The sequence below is a fragment of the Cotesia glomerata genome, linkage group LG4, assembly GCF_020080835.1.
Source record: "Cotesia glomerata isolate CgM1 linkage group LG4, MPM_Cglom_v2.3, whole genome shotgun sequence".
Classification (NCBI taxonomy): Eukaryota; Metazoa; Arthropoda; class Insecta; order Hymenoptera; family Braconidae; genus Cotesia; species Cotesia glomerata.
Window position 1 is genome coordinate 13647221 of NC_058161.1, and position 16265 is coordinate 13663485.

At 27.2% G+C, this 16265-nt stretch overlaps 1 protein-coding gene across 1 annotated transcript; it reads right to left on the bottom strand.

The window, feature by feature from the left end:
- Positions 1-1042: 1042 nt before the first annotated feature.
- On the bottom strand, positions 1043-15950 carry LOC123263513 (neurotactin). The gene is made up of 6 exons (XM_044726348.1): positions 15830-15950; positions 12504-12722; positions 7600-7767; positions 4148-4349; positions 3066-4075; positions 1043-1946 (listed from the first exon to the last, which is right to left on the bottom strand). Exons 2-6 carry the CDS (start codon positions 12711-12713, stop codon positions 1374-1376), a joined length of 2163 nt encoding a protein of 720 aa, XP_044582283.1. The 5' UTR covers positions 12714-12722; positions 15830-15950; the 3' UTR covers positions 1043-1373.
- Between the last annotated feature and the right edge of the window lie 315 nt (positions 15951-16265).

Genomic DNA, 16265 nt, shown 5'->3' on the forward strand with positions numbered 1-16265 from the left:
TATAAATTATAAATAATAAAAAATATAATTTATTGAATTGTTATAATTTTTATTATTTATGATGAAAAATATAAAATAAATTAATAATTATTTTATTTAAATTAATAATTAATTTTATTTAGTAATTTTCATTATTTATAATGAAAAATATTGTTAATATAGTCATTAAAGCCTCAAAAAGACAAAATTAAAAAATTTACTTCTTAAATTTTCTATAAGATGGCGTTGCGGACCGGAAAAAGAACTACGTCACGCTCCCGCCAAAATTCAAATTCCAAAAAAAATTTTTTTAATTTAAAACTTACCTGTATAAAATTATTAAGGTCTGGTTCATGTTTATAGTAAATTAAATATTAAAATGTCTTTATTAATTAAAATTCTAGTACAACACAATAAGGTTACAAAGTGTTTATTCACTATTCACACCAATTTGCAATAAAAAAAATAAAAAGTACAGAATAAATGCACTCTTTGGTTCCGACATTTACATCAGTAAAATATTAACTAATAATAATAATAATAAAATAATATTACTTTACAATTAAATTAAATGAGTTTCCGAAATCCTCAACAATAAAAAATTACAATTACAACACTTATAGCTTTTATAATTATAATTCTCATATTTATTTATCGGGACATACATTATCTATATGCACCTACGATATGATATATTTAGACAACATATATATGTAGATATATATTATCAATATAAACTAATTGGTAATTATAATTATTAATAATTAATAATGATAAATACATCCTAAAGTATCACATCAGTGAATAAATTGTAGTAATAAATTAATAATCATTTTCGTTTAATTGTTAAGTAATGCGATAAGTATGCAGATGGCGTTTAACGGATCGAGAAAATTCGTACAAAATTTCCGTATAAATTTATAAAAATTACTAGTATCAGTCTTTGAATACTATTGAGTTGTAAAAATTTCGATACAAAAGTGAGCGTTGAAAAATATTCTCCATTTTTTTATAGAGATTTTAAGCCTTGCCTTGAAACTACACAAAAAAATGTTAACTTGGACCTTAAAAAAAAAAAAATTTACCCAAGACCGGACTCGAACCCTGTCCAGCTTAGTCTGTTAAAACAGAGTGATACTACTTCGCCAATTTAAAATTTTCAACTACGAGCAAACGTAATTTTTTAACGAAATTTATTAACTACTCAATTAAATAAAACAAATTTCTTGGTAGTATATTAAAATTTATTCCAAGATAACTTTTTTCTGCGCATGCCGAATAATTTCTCCCTTAAGATCCGCATCGATTATCAATATACAATTATACACAAACACACGTAAATCGTGCATCAGCTTCAAATGCGTGTAGCGGTGAACAAGCACAAACAAAGCTTATTAATCCAGCCTCGCGTACCGCGGAACAATGTTCTTTTTAATCCAGAACTCGCAATTGTCCAAATTATTCTGAGGCAAGATATCTTGGCCGACAACAATTACAGTGCGTGAGCGCGGAACATTAGCTGCTTCGATCATTTTTTCGTTCCAAACAAACTGGTTGAACAATTGCTGAATTGCCGAGACGTGGCGCTTCTGTTCCGGCGTTCTGGCGGTGTAGGAACCCAAGATGGAGGCCACGTCGCTGTCTACGTCAGCAAGATGGCCGCGAGGTTGCGTAGAGAGGTAGAAGGGGACATCGCGGTCCTCGTTGCTTAAAGAACGGGTCAAGTTCCAGAGAGGGCAGACCACGCGGATGTCAGAAATCATGCTCACGAATCCTTTTAAAGATGTGTTGTAACGCGAAATGGCTTCCTCTGCGATTCCTGTGGTTCCTAGAAGAGATTCACGGACTATTCCGGTGACTTGGGATGATTCTATCGTCGCGTTAGGGTTACGGAATCTTTGAGGCGTTGCAGAGTGCGCTGTTGTTCCGAACATTGTTGGAACTGGTGGGCCATCTCGTTGCAGAACCTGGAATTAATGTAAGTTTTAATAAATATTTAATTTTTTAATTTTTTATACTAAATTAATGTTTAGAATCAATGGAAAATTTTTTATGTTAAAATTTATTATACTGCATTGACTCTAAAAATCAATGTAATATTATTTTTGATTTATAAATAACTTTAAAAAATTACTAAAAAACTTTTTAATAAATAATAATAAAAATTTTTAATAAAAAATAATAATAAAAACAGAGAAAAAATATTGTTTAAGTTAGTTTCAAATTAAAAAGTATTTTTTTAAAATTGAATTTTGGCGGGAGTGTGACGTAGTACCTTTTCCGGTGAACCACGCCATCTTACAGAAATTTAAGGAACTAAATTTTTTAAATTTGTTTATTTAAGGCTTTATCAACCATATGGTTAATTTATCTGAGATTCTACCTCTAGTTGAGCAAAACCTCTAGTTGCTAGTGTCTTTTTCTACATGTCTTGCTCAAGTTCATGTAGAAGAACTGGTTCAAGATTTTTATATAACTAGCTCAAGACATTTTGTGCAAGAATATGAGACAAGTCTAATGCAAGGTGCATTGAAAAACTTTCTCACGGATTTTTTGAATCAGAAACTCACAATAGACACTTAAATGACTTGCTCAAAATCCGTAATTCTCAGTAATTTGTTCATTTCTAAAGCATTTGCCAACCAAAAACTAACAGCAAATGTTGAAGCGTGACTTGCTCAAGATTTGCTCAAGATGCATCATTCATTATATATTTTATAGCACTTTTTCCCCTCTACTACTTGAAGATGTATTGATTCAGTGGTGCTCATTTTAAAATAATTTTGTCTTGATCGATAAAACAGTAGGTCTGTACTCTAAAAGGTTAAGCTGAATGAGATCCACTGATCCTATAGTAAATATAGGAGGGGTAGAATGATGCGAACGGTCATTCGAAAACATTTGCAGATCTTGAGCAAGTCTTGCACAAGTAGATTGAGCATGCTTCTGGTGTCAGTCTTTCTCAATAATTGATATAGTTAGTTTATCGTTAAGCATCTTCAGATTTTCTTAATTTTCGATTTTCGTCTTTTTAAGGTCTATCGACTATATTATATATTTTACATAGCAATATTGCAAAATCTTACCTGCAAAATATCTTCCTGAACAATAACCCCATCATTAACAATCCATTCGTGCCTCCACTCAGCAGAAGAAGCTTCCCTAGGTTCAGGCAGTCCAATATCATGTTGGTACCAATTCTGGGGCACCGCTTCAATAATACTCTCCGCAGTCTTAGTCCTCAGACAAGAGATATCCCTGCACTGGATATTATTCAAAAAGGACTCGGCCATCCTCTCTGAAGCATTAAGGGGCTTAGTGGGGAACATGACACTCCCTGAGGAGATCCAAGCCCTGGAGAACAATTTCTTCTCCTTATCCGTCTCCTTTCCAGGCCTGGAGGCTAATAAAGCAGCGACTAAGGTTCCTCCAGCTCTATGGCCCCAAACTGTGACTTTATCCTTGTCTCCTCCAAAGTGCTGGATGTTAAGCTGGACCCATTTGAGCACCGCGATGATATCCGACAGTCCGTAGTTCCCAGAAGTTTGGGGGTAGCTGGAGCGAGTCAGCGGTTCCGCAGCCAGGAACCCGAAGATACCTAGCCTGAAGTTTGGACGTACGAAGACCATATCACGGACTCGGGCGAGTTTTGCCGAAGGCTGCATCACTCCTGGGGAGCCTCCGGACAAAGAGTCGGCGCCGATCATCACCACGACTGGAAGGGGATTGTAGTACCTTACTTGCGGCGTGAAGATGTCTAAATAGAGGCAATCTTCAGAGCCTGAGACTTTTCCCGAAGGGTCGCGCTGCCAACAGAATTCTGAAGAATTGTGCGCCAAGTAAGTTCCGTTCCAGCAAGACTCTATCTTGTGGATTGACTCCGCGGGCTTCCAGCGGCTGGCGTTAACTGGCGGCAGCGCGTAAGGGATTCCCCGGAACGCGAACCCGCCATCTTCTAACACTCCTTGGACCGGACCGCAAGATGTTGACGCTTCCACTTTCCCGTCCTTCACAGGCGCCTTGATCAGCTGTTGAGGACCCGCACAGGCTACGCTTATTATTATTATCGTGATCAGCAGGATTAGAATCACCGCAGCTGTAAGTATTATTTATTATTTACTGTCATATTTTATTAATTGGTTATATTGAATATGAGTTATGATGTTACCAGTGACGAGGCGGTTTCGCCGAGCGACGGCGATCCAGATGGCCAATGGGGAGCTCTTAGACGGCGGCTCGTCGGTGGCATCCCCACCACCGTCTAACCTCACCGTCTCCATCCCATCCTCCGGGTCGGGTTTCTCCCCACCTTCGCCTAGGGTTTCCACGCTCGCCAACCCCGCGGTTGCTCCTAACTCCGCGTCGGTTTCCTGGAATTGGTTGCAGGTGAGGTGAGTTTTTAAATTGAATATTTTGTTATTGATTTCAAGGTTTTGGTATTAAAAATAGACCCATAGTATAAAAACGTTTTTTATAGGAAATTTTCTAAGCTATAATTTTAGACTCTGAGTTTTTCCGTAAAATTAATATTTTAGGAGTTAGAGCTGTTTATTAGTTCCTAAATAATAGATTTTCATTTTTTAGTATCTAGTCACTCCTAAAGTAGCTATATCTTCTAAAATATTGAAAATAGAGATAAATAACAAAAAAGTTTTTGATAGGAAATTTTCTAAGCTACAATTTTGGTCTTATAATTTTCTCCTAAACACATTATTTTAGGAGTTATGAATACTTTTTTAATAAATGAATCATAATCTTTTATTTTTATTATGTAGTTACTATTGAAGTTGCTATAACTCCTAAAATATTGAAAATAGACCTATATTATAGGAACATTCTCTATAGGAAATTTTTTTAGTTACAATTTTTTCCTAAAATTATTATTTTAGGAGTTATGACCACTAGGGTGGCGCAAAAAAACCGACTATTTTTTTTTTTAGTCTCGAGTGAAAAAATGTTAGTTTTTGATGTTTCAAGACCTCTCTCTAAAGGACAGCTTAAAAAAAAATTTTTAAAATGTCGCTCCAAATTTTTTTAAAATTCAAAAATCGAATTTTTTTTTTTATATTTTTTTTCTCGTTACGGTATAATTTTATAGACTAAAAAAAAAAAAGTTTCTGAAAATTTCAGTTCAAAATTTGAATTTTGAAAGGTGGCTCATGATTTTTTTCAATTTATTAGTGCATTAGTTTAGATTTTTTCGAGCGACCTTTTACTATTAAAATTAAAATTCCATGCATTTTTTTTCTTTTTTTAGTAAGTACAATAATCGATAAAAATACATCACGAGATGAACTAAAAATCAAGCACAACATAGAAAATATAATTTTTTTTTAATTTAATAATTTTATTCAATCAACTGCCAGGCGTGGGTTCGAATCCCAAGCTGGTCTTAGAAACCAGCTTGGTTGAGATTTGACCTTGCCGCGTAGGTTAAGATTTTTTCAAACCAAAAAGACCCTAACGTACCACTCCCAACACTTAAAGTCGGCGATATGACTAATTAAAGAAAAAAAAAAAAATTATGAGCGACCTTTCAAAATTTAAATTTTGAACTGAAACTTTCAGAAACTTATTTTTTTTTTGGTCTATAAAATTATACTGTAACGAGAAAAAAAATTTTTTTGCGCCACCCTAATGACCACTGTTATACTAACTAAATCATGATTTTTTATTTTTATTTATCTAGTCACTCCTAAAGTTCCTATATCTTCTAAAATATTGAAAAGAGGCCTATAAAATATGAAGGTTTTTTTTAGAAAATTTCCTAAGCTACTGTTTGTTTCTTACAATTTTCTCCTAAACTCATTATTTTAGGAGTTACAGCCAATTTTATAGTTCCTAAATAACAATTTTTAATTTTCCACTTCCTCAAGTTCTTATATCTCCTAAAATATTAAAAATAGGCCTATAGTATAGAAAAATATTCCATAATGAATTTCCTAAGCTACAATTTTGTTCTTACAATTTTTTCCTAAAATCATTATTTTAGGAGTTACAGCCACTTTTATAGTTCCTAAATCATAATTTTTCACTTTCCATCATATAGTCACTTCCTAAAATTCCTATATCTCCTAAAATATTAAAAGTAGACCTATAGTATAAAAACATTTTCCATAGGAAATCTCCTAAGCTACAATATTGTTCTTACAATTTTCTCCTAAATTCAATATCTTAGGAGTTATATCCACTTTTATAATTCCTAAAAAAAAAATTTAATTTTTCACTTCCTCAAGTTCCTATATCTCCTAAAATATCAAAAATAGACCCCGTATACAAAAACATATTTTATACCAAATTTCGTAAGCTAAAATTTAAGTACAATTTTCTCCTAAAATAAATATTTTAGGAGTTATAGCCACTTTTATAGTTCTTAAAAAATAATTTTAAATTTCCCACTTCCTAAAATTCCTATATCTCCTAAAATATCAAAAATAGACCCCTGACACAAGAACATTTTTAATATAAAATTTTCTAAATTGCAATTTTCTCCTAAAATCATTATTTTAGGAGTTACAGCTACTTTTATAGTTCCTAAACAATGATTTTTAATTTTTCACTTCCTAAAATTCCTATATCTCCTAAAACATCAAAAATAACCCTATAGAATAACATTTTCCATAGGAAATTAAGCTCCAATTATCTAAGCTACAATTTTGAATTCCTACAAATTTTTCCTAAAATTAATATTTTTAGGAGGTGTAGCTACTGATGTTCTTTTATCCTTTTCTCCTAAAATCATTATTTTAGGAGTTATAGCCACTTTTCTTGTTCCTAAATAATAATTTAAAATTTTCCACTTCCTAAAGTTCCTATATCTCCTAAAATATTAAAAATAGACCCATAATATAAAAACATTTTTAATAGGAAATTTTTTAAGCTACAATTTTGGTTTCTTATGATTTTCTCCTAAGATCAATATTTTAGGACTTATGATTAGTTTTTTAATAAATTAATCATAATTTTTGATTTTTAATTAGTAAGTCACTCCTAAAGTTCCTATATTTCCTAAAATATTGAAGATAGATCTGAATATTTTTGATAGGAAATTTCCTAAACTCCAATTTTTGTCTTCTAAGATCAATATTTTAGGAGTTACGACTACTTTTTTAATAAATAAATTATAATCTTTAATTTTTAATTAGATAGTCACTCCAAAAGTTCCTATATCTCCTTAAATATTAAAAATAACCCCACAATACAAATAAATTTTTCATAGAAAATTTTCTAAGCTAAAATTTTCTCCTAAAATCAATATTTTAGTAGTTAAATCCACTTTTCTCTAGACCATAAATTTCTCTAAAAAATTTTCTCTTTTAACTACCAATTATAAACAAAAAAATCTAATTTCTTCCATATCATAATCTCTCTAATTACTTCCTCTGCCCCTCCCCCACCCACTCAGTAGACCTATCATTAAAAAATTCCTCAAAATTTTCCCTGAACTCAACCGGAAGCTAAAAATACCCTTCACATCAAAGTACAAGTCATGTCCGTTGGATCAATACCTCAGAAGTTCTCAATCCTTCTTTCTTCCCTCGATCCGTACCAACCCACTCTTTAGGTCTTCGAACTCTAACTCAAGATGAAGATAAATAGTTAAAAAAAAAGCCGACTCACCTTTTTTTTCTTCGGAAAAACCGAAACGAGGGGCAACCTGATAGCGTTTAAAATTCCCCTGCGCTCCTTTTCTTTCTCTTTAGCGGGCGTTGTCTTCTCCGGGGGGTTATCTTCTTTAGCTCCGTCTGCTCCGGCTTCTTCAGGAGCTCCCTCTGGCTTTCCTTCCTCCTGTTAATTATATAATTTCATTGTACTTTACAACTCTGTCTAGCATTCCGTCCATTATTTAAAACAATCGTAACCCCTCATTATCATCCCGAGGTTGTCATTCCGGAAACATTCCCGACAGTGATGTAGGAAAAAGGTTATTTTCCGCTCCGGTGAGCTCACACAAAAAAATTTTCAAATTTTAACAAATTTATTATTATAGCTTCTGGTCAATATTTTATCGTTTATTGTCAAAACGCAGGACTAATTTTGCTAAATGGTCACAATGACTATAAAGGTGTTTAGTGTGTAGTTGACGTTCAATAAGCTCCCGCTGGGTCTTTCATAACACTCTTTTGTAGAAAATAGACCCCTACTTTCATGAAATATGATGACTTTCTTTGCCATATGGTTCAATTATTTTTTTTAGAGAAATTCTGCTATTTTCTGACAAATGACCTTGTATCTTGTAAACTAATGATATTTTTAAAGATATAAGCTCATCTTGAGATTACACTCATCGAGACCTTTCATTTGAGTACCCACTTGCAATTTTGATATATTTTTCATATATACATATATATATAATATATCTAAATATATAAAATATATTAAAAATTGATGTGAGTACTCAAATGAAAGATCTTGATGAGTGTAACATCAGTATGAGCTTATATCTTTAAAAATGTCAATAGATCATTAGATACAAGGTCATTTCTTAATTATTGACATTTTTAAAGATATAAGCTCATCCTGATGTTACGCTCATCGAGACCTTTCATTTGAATACCCACTTGCAATTTTGATATATTTTTCATACATACATATATATAATATATATAAATATATAAAATATGTGAAAAATTTATGTGGGTACTCAAATGAAAGGTCTCGATGAGTGTAACATCAGGATGAGCTTATATTTTTAAAATATATATTATAGAAGTATGTATAAAAAATATGTCAAAATTTAATTAAATATAACATTAATGTTATTAAATTTAAAAAAAAAAATTATTTTCAAAAATTGCATTTTTTAGTTTTAATTATTTTTTTTCCATCATTTTTTTGGGATAAATTTTTTAAAATTATTAAATATATGCTAAATTAATTTTCATTTGATGAAATTTAACTTTTGCATTAATTTTTTTATTTTATTAATGCAATTTTATTTAAATAAGAAGTCTTCTTTCAATTTGCTTACCAAATTTTACAATAATTAAAATATTCAATTAACAGCTTAAAATACTTTTTTTAAATTCAAATTTTATTCGCGCGCTTTTCTGCCATTTTGCAAACTCCCGCCATTTTGTCGTGCAATTAGCCCCAACATGTTTTTTGCTTTTTTAAATCTCTTTTTACATTAAATCGAAATTTTTTTTTACAAAAATAATTTAATATAAAATAGTAATATATTTTTTTACTAAAAAAAAAAAAAAAAAAAAAAAAAAAAAAAAATTTTTTTCGTTCAAGTAATTTTTTTTTCAAGTTCAAGTACCCTAAAAAATTATTTATATTAAAAACGATGACTCAGTAATTTCAAAATAACGGAATTTTTTTCAAGTGAACCCCCCTTGAATATTTTTATATTTTCACAGAAAACAACTTAGGTATTATTTATTATTATTATTATTATTATTATTATTATAATGATTTATTATTGATAAAAAATTGTAAAATATGATTCTTATACGGTGTTTAATTTATAAACAAAATAAGGTACAAGTAAAACAAGTCCTTCCTGTTACAAGTATCCAAGCAATGTGATACTGCAAACGGACGCAACCCGATATTTTTATAAAGTAAAGAGTAAACCGAAGAATATTAAATAAAACCCTGCTACATACTAACTAGTCTTACTGCATGTAGGATGCTTTGTATGCTACAAGAATAGCCATATATTTTTATTGTGGTTGTTTTTATAGTGACTAAATCATAAATTTTCGTTTTTTAATAACTACCCGGGAAAAAAGGATTAGATCTGGCCATTCATAAATAGATCTGGTCAGATCTGCCTTAGCAGATCTAGCCAGATTTTTAAATTGTCTCTATCTGACGAGATCTGGCCAGATATAATCAGATCTGACCAGATATAACTCAAAAAATAATCTGATTAGATCTGACCAGATTTGGTAAGATCTTTAAATTGTCTCTATCTGGCAAGAAATGGCCAGATATAACTAGATCTGACGAGATATACTAAAAAATTGTTTACATTAAATATCACAAGATCTGAATAGATGTATTGAGATCTGATCAGATATAAAAAATAATAGCTAAATAATCACATCATCAAAAATTACAATTTCATGGAACAATATCCAGTGAATACTATTTTCTTTTCACACTTTGCGTATCTGTCTTTATTAATTACTAAAAAAAAATTTTATTTAATAAAAGCTAGTTGAAAATACCTACATATATCAATTAATCTTTAACAAATATGTGATGAATATATTTCTCAATAAATAAATGGTAAGAATTAAAGACCTATTGTTAATAATTATTTATGATTTACTACAATATATGTATAACTACATAATCAGATCTGATTGAATCTGATGCTGTTGACAGCTGATATAATTATATCTGGCCAGATATGATAACATCTTTTCATGTCTAATGTATTTTTCAACCCAGATATAGTTATATCTGTTTAGATCTGATCAGATATGACTAGATCTGATCATGTCTGATGTATTTTAACTCAGATATAGTTACATCTGTTTAGATCTGATCAGATATCATTAGATCTGATTATGTCTCAAATCCCATATCTGGTTAGATATAAATAGATCTGACCAGATATAATTAGATCTGACTCGATATAATTATATCTGGTTAGATCTAAACCTTTTTTCCTGAATAGTCAGTTTTAAAGTTATTATATCTTCTGAAATATTGAAGATAGACCTATAGTATAAAAACATTTTTGATAGGAAATTTTTTAAGCTACAATTTAAGTTTCTTATAATTTTTTTCTAAACAATATTTTAGGAGTTACAACGATTTTTTTACAAAATTCAGCTACAAAAATTTTATTTCTGATCCAATTTTTTTCTTCAAAGATATTAATGACACATACCGTTTTTTTATATTATATTAACATTAATACAATGTATTTATATTTATGATAACAGTAAGGCTTTTATATAACTGTATAAGTAACTGTAGCGAATACGATTAACGTAATCGTCACCACTTTCTTCGTCAATTAAGCTTATAATAAGACGGATCAAGCCAATTAACTGCCGACTCATTTCTAAATTAAAAATTCTTCCTATTTTTAATTTAAAATATTTTTCTTGGCGCAAAAGATTATTTTTTTTATTTAAAAAAAAATTTTTAATTCCCAAAAATAATTACATTGAAAAAATCATGTTTTATAAACAAAAAAAAAAAAAATAATTGCCCGATAACAAAGATAAAAATAATTTAGTGTTCCCACGGGTGATTTGCCACAAAATAAAACCCTACAACCTACAACGTCCCTTCAATCGGTCCCCCCAGGTTCTCGAAAGGGGGCAAAAAAAGATCCGTAATGTGACGTCAGATCGCACCTGGCGATCGATCCGGTTTTTCATAAAATAACACGCACGTCCTTTGTATCAACTGGTATGCCATTATTTAAACATTATATTTATTATGTAGTACATCCTTGTACTCTTATATTTGGTACTACCTTTTATTATTATTATTATTATTATTATTATTATTATTATTATTATTATTAAGAAAAATTAAGTTTTTTAATAATTACAATCTTGACTCAAAATTTAATTATTATTATCATTATTATTTTTATTTTAATTATTATTATTAGTTTAAAATAAATTTTTTAATTTTTAATAATAATCTTAGATCAAAATTTTATTATTATTATTATTAGAAAAAAAATTAAGTTTTTAATAATTACAATTTTGACTCAAAACTTCATTATTATTTTTATTTTAATTATTATTATTAGCTTAGAACGAATTAAAAAATTTTTTAATAATAATCTTAGGTCAAAATTTTATTATTATTATCATTATTGTTATTATTATTTTTTTTTCCATTATTATTGCCTAGAAAAAATGATTAAAGTTTTAATAATAACAATCTTGAGTCAAAACTTTATTATTATTATTATTATTATTATTATTTAAAAAAATTATTAAATTTTTAATAATAATAATCTTGAGTCAAAAGTTTAATATTATTATTATTATTAAAGAAAAAAAATTATTAAATTTTTAATAATAATAATCTAGAGTCAAAATTTTATTATTATTATTATTATTATCATTATAATTATTGTCATTGTTATTTTTTTTACCATTATTAACATTTGGTAAAAATTATTAAAACTTTAATAACAATATTGAGCCGAAATTTTATTGTTATTATTATTATTATTATTGAAAAATGATTAAATTTTCGATAATAATAATCTTGAGTCAAAATTTTATTATTATTATAATTATAATTATTGTCATTATTATTTTTTTTTACCATTATTATTATTTTGGAAAAATTATTAAAACTTGAATAATAATCTTGAGCCGAAATTTTATTATTATTATTATTATTAAAGAAAAAATCATTAAATTTTTAATAACAATAATTCTGAATCTAAATTTATTATTATTATTATTGTTTTATTATTATTATAAAAAAAAAAAAATTATTAAATTTTTAATAATAATAATCTTGAGTCAGAATTTTGTTATCATTATTATTTTTATTATTACTGTTGTTATTATTATTGTAATTACCTTGCAAGTCTCCTTGCTCTTAGATCGACAGAACCCAGGCATCTTTATCCCTCCAATTGGGATCTTTTTCTTAGGTTTCTCTTCAGATTCAAGATCGGGAGCTGGAGCCGATCCCGTATGCTTTGTGTTCTCTTCATTCAGCATTTTCTCTCGCTCCTCCTCGGCAATTTCTTTCTTATCCATACTTGCGTCTTTTTCTTCTTGACTCATTACTTTTTTCTGTAATTATAATAATTTTTATTATTATTATTATTATATTTCATTATTATCTTTTGTTATTATTAAAGAAAAATTCTTAAATTTTTAACAATAATCTTGAGCTAGAATTTTATTATTATTATTATTATCATTAATGAAAAAATTATTAAATTTTTAATAATAATAATCTTGAGTCAAAATTTTATTATTATTATTATTATTGATTTTATTATTATTAATAATAAATGTCTATTTTCATAACATATCAAAGTTTTATTAAAATTGGATAAATAATTCTTAAAATATTTATAAAAATTACTTTACATTACTTTTGAATGTCAAAATAGTCAAAAAATTATTTTTCCTAAAAAAGTTTCTCAAATTTAAATTTTAATATATAATAATAATAATGATTTTTGTTATAAATAATGAAAGTAATTATTAAAAGTTGAGAGTCATAGGCCTAAATTTCTCACGATGACTCCCTCATGACTATTACGATGACAAGCTACCAAATTTAAAAGTCGACGCGTGCGACAGATGCTTGGCACGTGTGATACTCGCGGATGCTATTAAAATTTTTATTCCATATTTTTACTTAAATTATTAACCTTTAGAAAATATTTCCTTTTAATACATCCATTTAAACTCTTAAAATCTTTTCATTTAGTTTCTAAAAAATCAGTAATTTTTTACTCAACTAGTGAAATTACATGTAAAAAATAAATTAATCAAAATTTGATTTGATAACAAAAAAAAATTTTATTAGTTATCATTAATGGTAATTATATGGAAAAATTAAAAATAAAAACAAAAAAATTAAATTAACATTTTTTGACTTAATTAACAAGTTATAAAAAAATCATTTAAAAAAATTTTTTTTTTATTTAAAATAGACCAAAAAATAAAATAAAATAAAAATTATCAAAACAAAGAATTTAAAATTGACTAAAAAAATTTTTTTTTAATTTTAAATTCACAAAAATTGTCTTAACAAAGAATCAAAAATTAACTTGAAAAAAAAAAAAAAAAAAAAAAAAAAATTACAAAAATTAAAAATCGACCAAAAAAATCATCCAATCAAGAAATCTAAAATTTTACATAAAATTCACTAAAACAATCAAATATTTTTGAAAAATTTTGAAATTTCCAAAAACAGACTAAATAAAAAATAATCCAAAGATCTAAAATTGACTAGAAATTTTTTTTTTAATTTAAAATTCACAAAAATTGCCTAAAAAAATTATCCAGACAAGAAATCTAAAATTTTAACATAAAATTCACTGAAAAAAAAAATATTTTCTTTTAACCAAATTTAATAAGATTGACAAAAAAAAAAAAAAACAATCTAAAATATAAAAAAATAAAATTTTTTTCCCTAAAGTTCAAAGCTTAAAAAAAATAAAACAAAAACACTGTCACTAACAAAGCCAAGAAATAAAATCTAAAAAAAAAATTCCCGAATAAATTTACCAAAATTGCAGCGCCTAAACTGACAATTTTTTTTTATTAAAATCAATAGTTAAAAAAAGATTAATATCCTGAAATTGACTTAAAAAAATGAAACGAATATTTTTGTAAAATAATTTAAAATTTACAAAAATAGAATTAAAAAAAAAATAATCCAAAGATTTAAAATTGACTAAAAAAATTTTATTTTAATTTTAAACTCACGAAATTTGTCTAAAAAAAATTATCCAAGTGAAGAATCAAAAATTAACTTTAAAAAAATGGAATTAAAAATTTTTTTAACAATATTTTAAAAAATGACAAAAAAATAAAATAAAGAATTTATAATTAACTTGAAAAAAATTAAATAATATTTTTTTTCAACACAATTTTAAAAATTGACAAAAAAATAAAACAAATATTATTTTTAATATTTTAAAATTTACAAAAATACTGAAAAAAAAAAAAATCCAAACAAAGATCTAAAAATAATTAAAAAATAATTTTTTTTTTTTCAAATTCAAAATTTACAAAAATTATCCAAATAAAGAATCTAAAATTAACTTTAAAAAAATGAAATAATATTTTTTTTAACAAAATTTAATAAGATAGACAAAAAAAAATAATTTAAAATTGCCAAAAAAAAATTATTAAAAATTTTTTTTTCCAAAATTTCAAGACTTAAAAAAAATAAAACAAAAACACTCTCACTATAACAAAGCCAAGAACTAAAATCTAAAAAAAAATCTCCCGAATAAAATTAACTAAAATTACTACCAAAATTGCAGCGGCTAAACTGACAATTTTTTGTTAGTAAAATCAATAGTTAAAATATTAAGATAAATATTCTAAAACTGACTTAAAAAAATGAAACAAGTACTTTTGTAAAATAATTAAAAATTTTAAAAAAATATAATTAAACAAAAATGAAGAAAAAATAAAAACAAAGATAAAAAAAAAATTTGTTTTAATTTTAAATTCACAAAAACTGTCTAAAAAAATTATCGAATTAAAGAATCATAAATTAACTTTAAAAAAATGAAATTTTTTTATAAAAATTATAAAAAAAAAATAATATTTTATTTAATAGAATTGATAAAAAAAAATGTTAAAAAATTTTTTATCCAAAAATTCAAGACTTAAAAAAAATAAAACAAAAACACTCTCACTTATAACAAAGCCAAGAAATAAAATCTCGGAATAAAATTATTGAAATTACTACCAAAATTGCAGCGCCTAAACTGACAATTTTTTTTTATTAAAATCAATAGTTAAAATAAGATAAATATCCTATTATTCCCCTGGAGAAAACATAATAGCAAAGGAGACTAGAGAGTCGGTTTGCACGAAGGGTGACGGCCTGACGGGCTGACGGGCGATGGCGCCAAGGGGATCGCATCGCGTTCGGCGTCGCGACGCCAAAGTTTAGTTGTTATCCACCACAACGGCAACACTGCTTAACATATCCACCCCAGGGAATATTTTTATCCGTAAAAATAAACACTAAAATACTCCTTTGGTTGTCATGACTATCGATTACACAAAAGCGGAAATTTTAACTTAAATAATTAAAAATAAATTTATTTAAATTTATTCTAGACTCCAGAACCTTAAGTAATTTTTCGAAATCAAGAAAATTAATTAATGATTAATAATTATTAAATAAAACAAAAACTTACCAGAAATTGCGCACTAAAAAACTTTTTAAGTTAAAACCGGTACCACAAAGCTCGAGCGACTGAAGAAGACTGAGAAGCCTGCTGGAAATTGGAGAAAGCTAACCACCGGAAGAGACTATGGGGGGATGCTTTTTTTATATCAAAGGGATTAGTAATTGAAGCGCGCTGCGCGCGCTTCTACGTCACGCATGCGTTTATAATTTTTATAAATATAAACACAAAAAGTATAATTACTTTTTTTTTTTTTAATTTTTATTATTCTAGAAGACCGTTAGAGTATTTAAGCTAACGGTCCGGATTGCCCACTCAACAGCTGGTTTAATTATTTAGAACACTCATTTGTTCGGACAATGGAGTTTAGGAGCGACATCACACCCTATTGGTTCTTTGTTTTAGCCAGTCCATTGTTTTTTAGAGAAATGACCTTGTATCTTGG

Excerpts from the sequence above, each read along its gene's own strand:
- LOC123263513 (XM_044726348.1), bottom strand. The coding sequence starts at position 12,713 with ATGAGTCAAGAAGAAAAAGACGCAAGTATGGATAAGAAAGAAATTGCC. Across the intron at positions 4,076-4,147 it reads GCGAAACCGCCTCGTCACTG|CTGCGGTGATTCTAATCCTG; the intron begins GTAACATCATAA and ends TAATACTTACAG. Across the intron at positions 1,947-3,065 it reads TTCAGGAAGATATTTTGCAG|GTTCTGCAACGAGATGGCCC; the intron begins GTAAGATTTTGC and ends CATTAATTCCAG.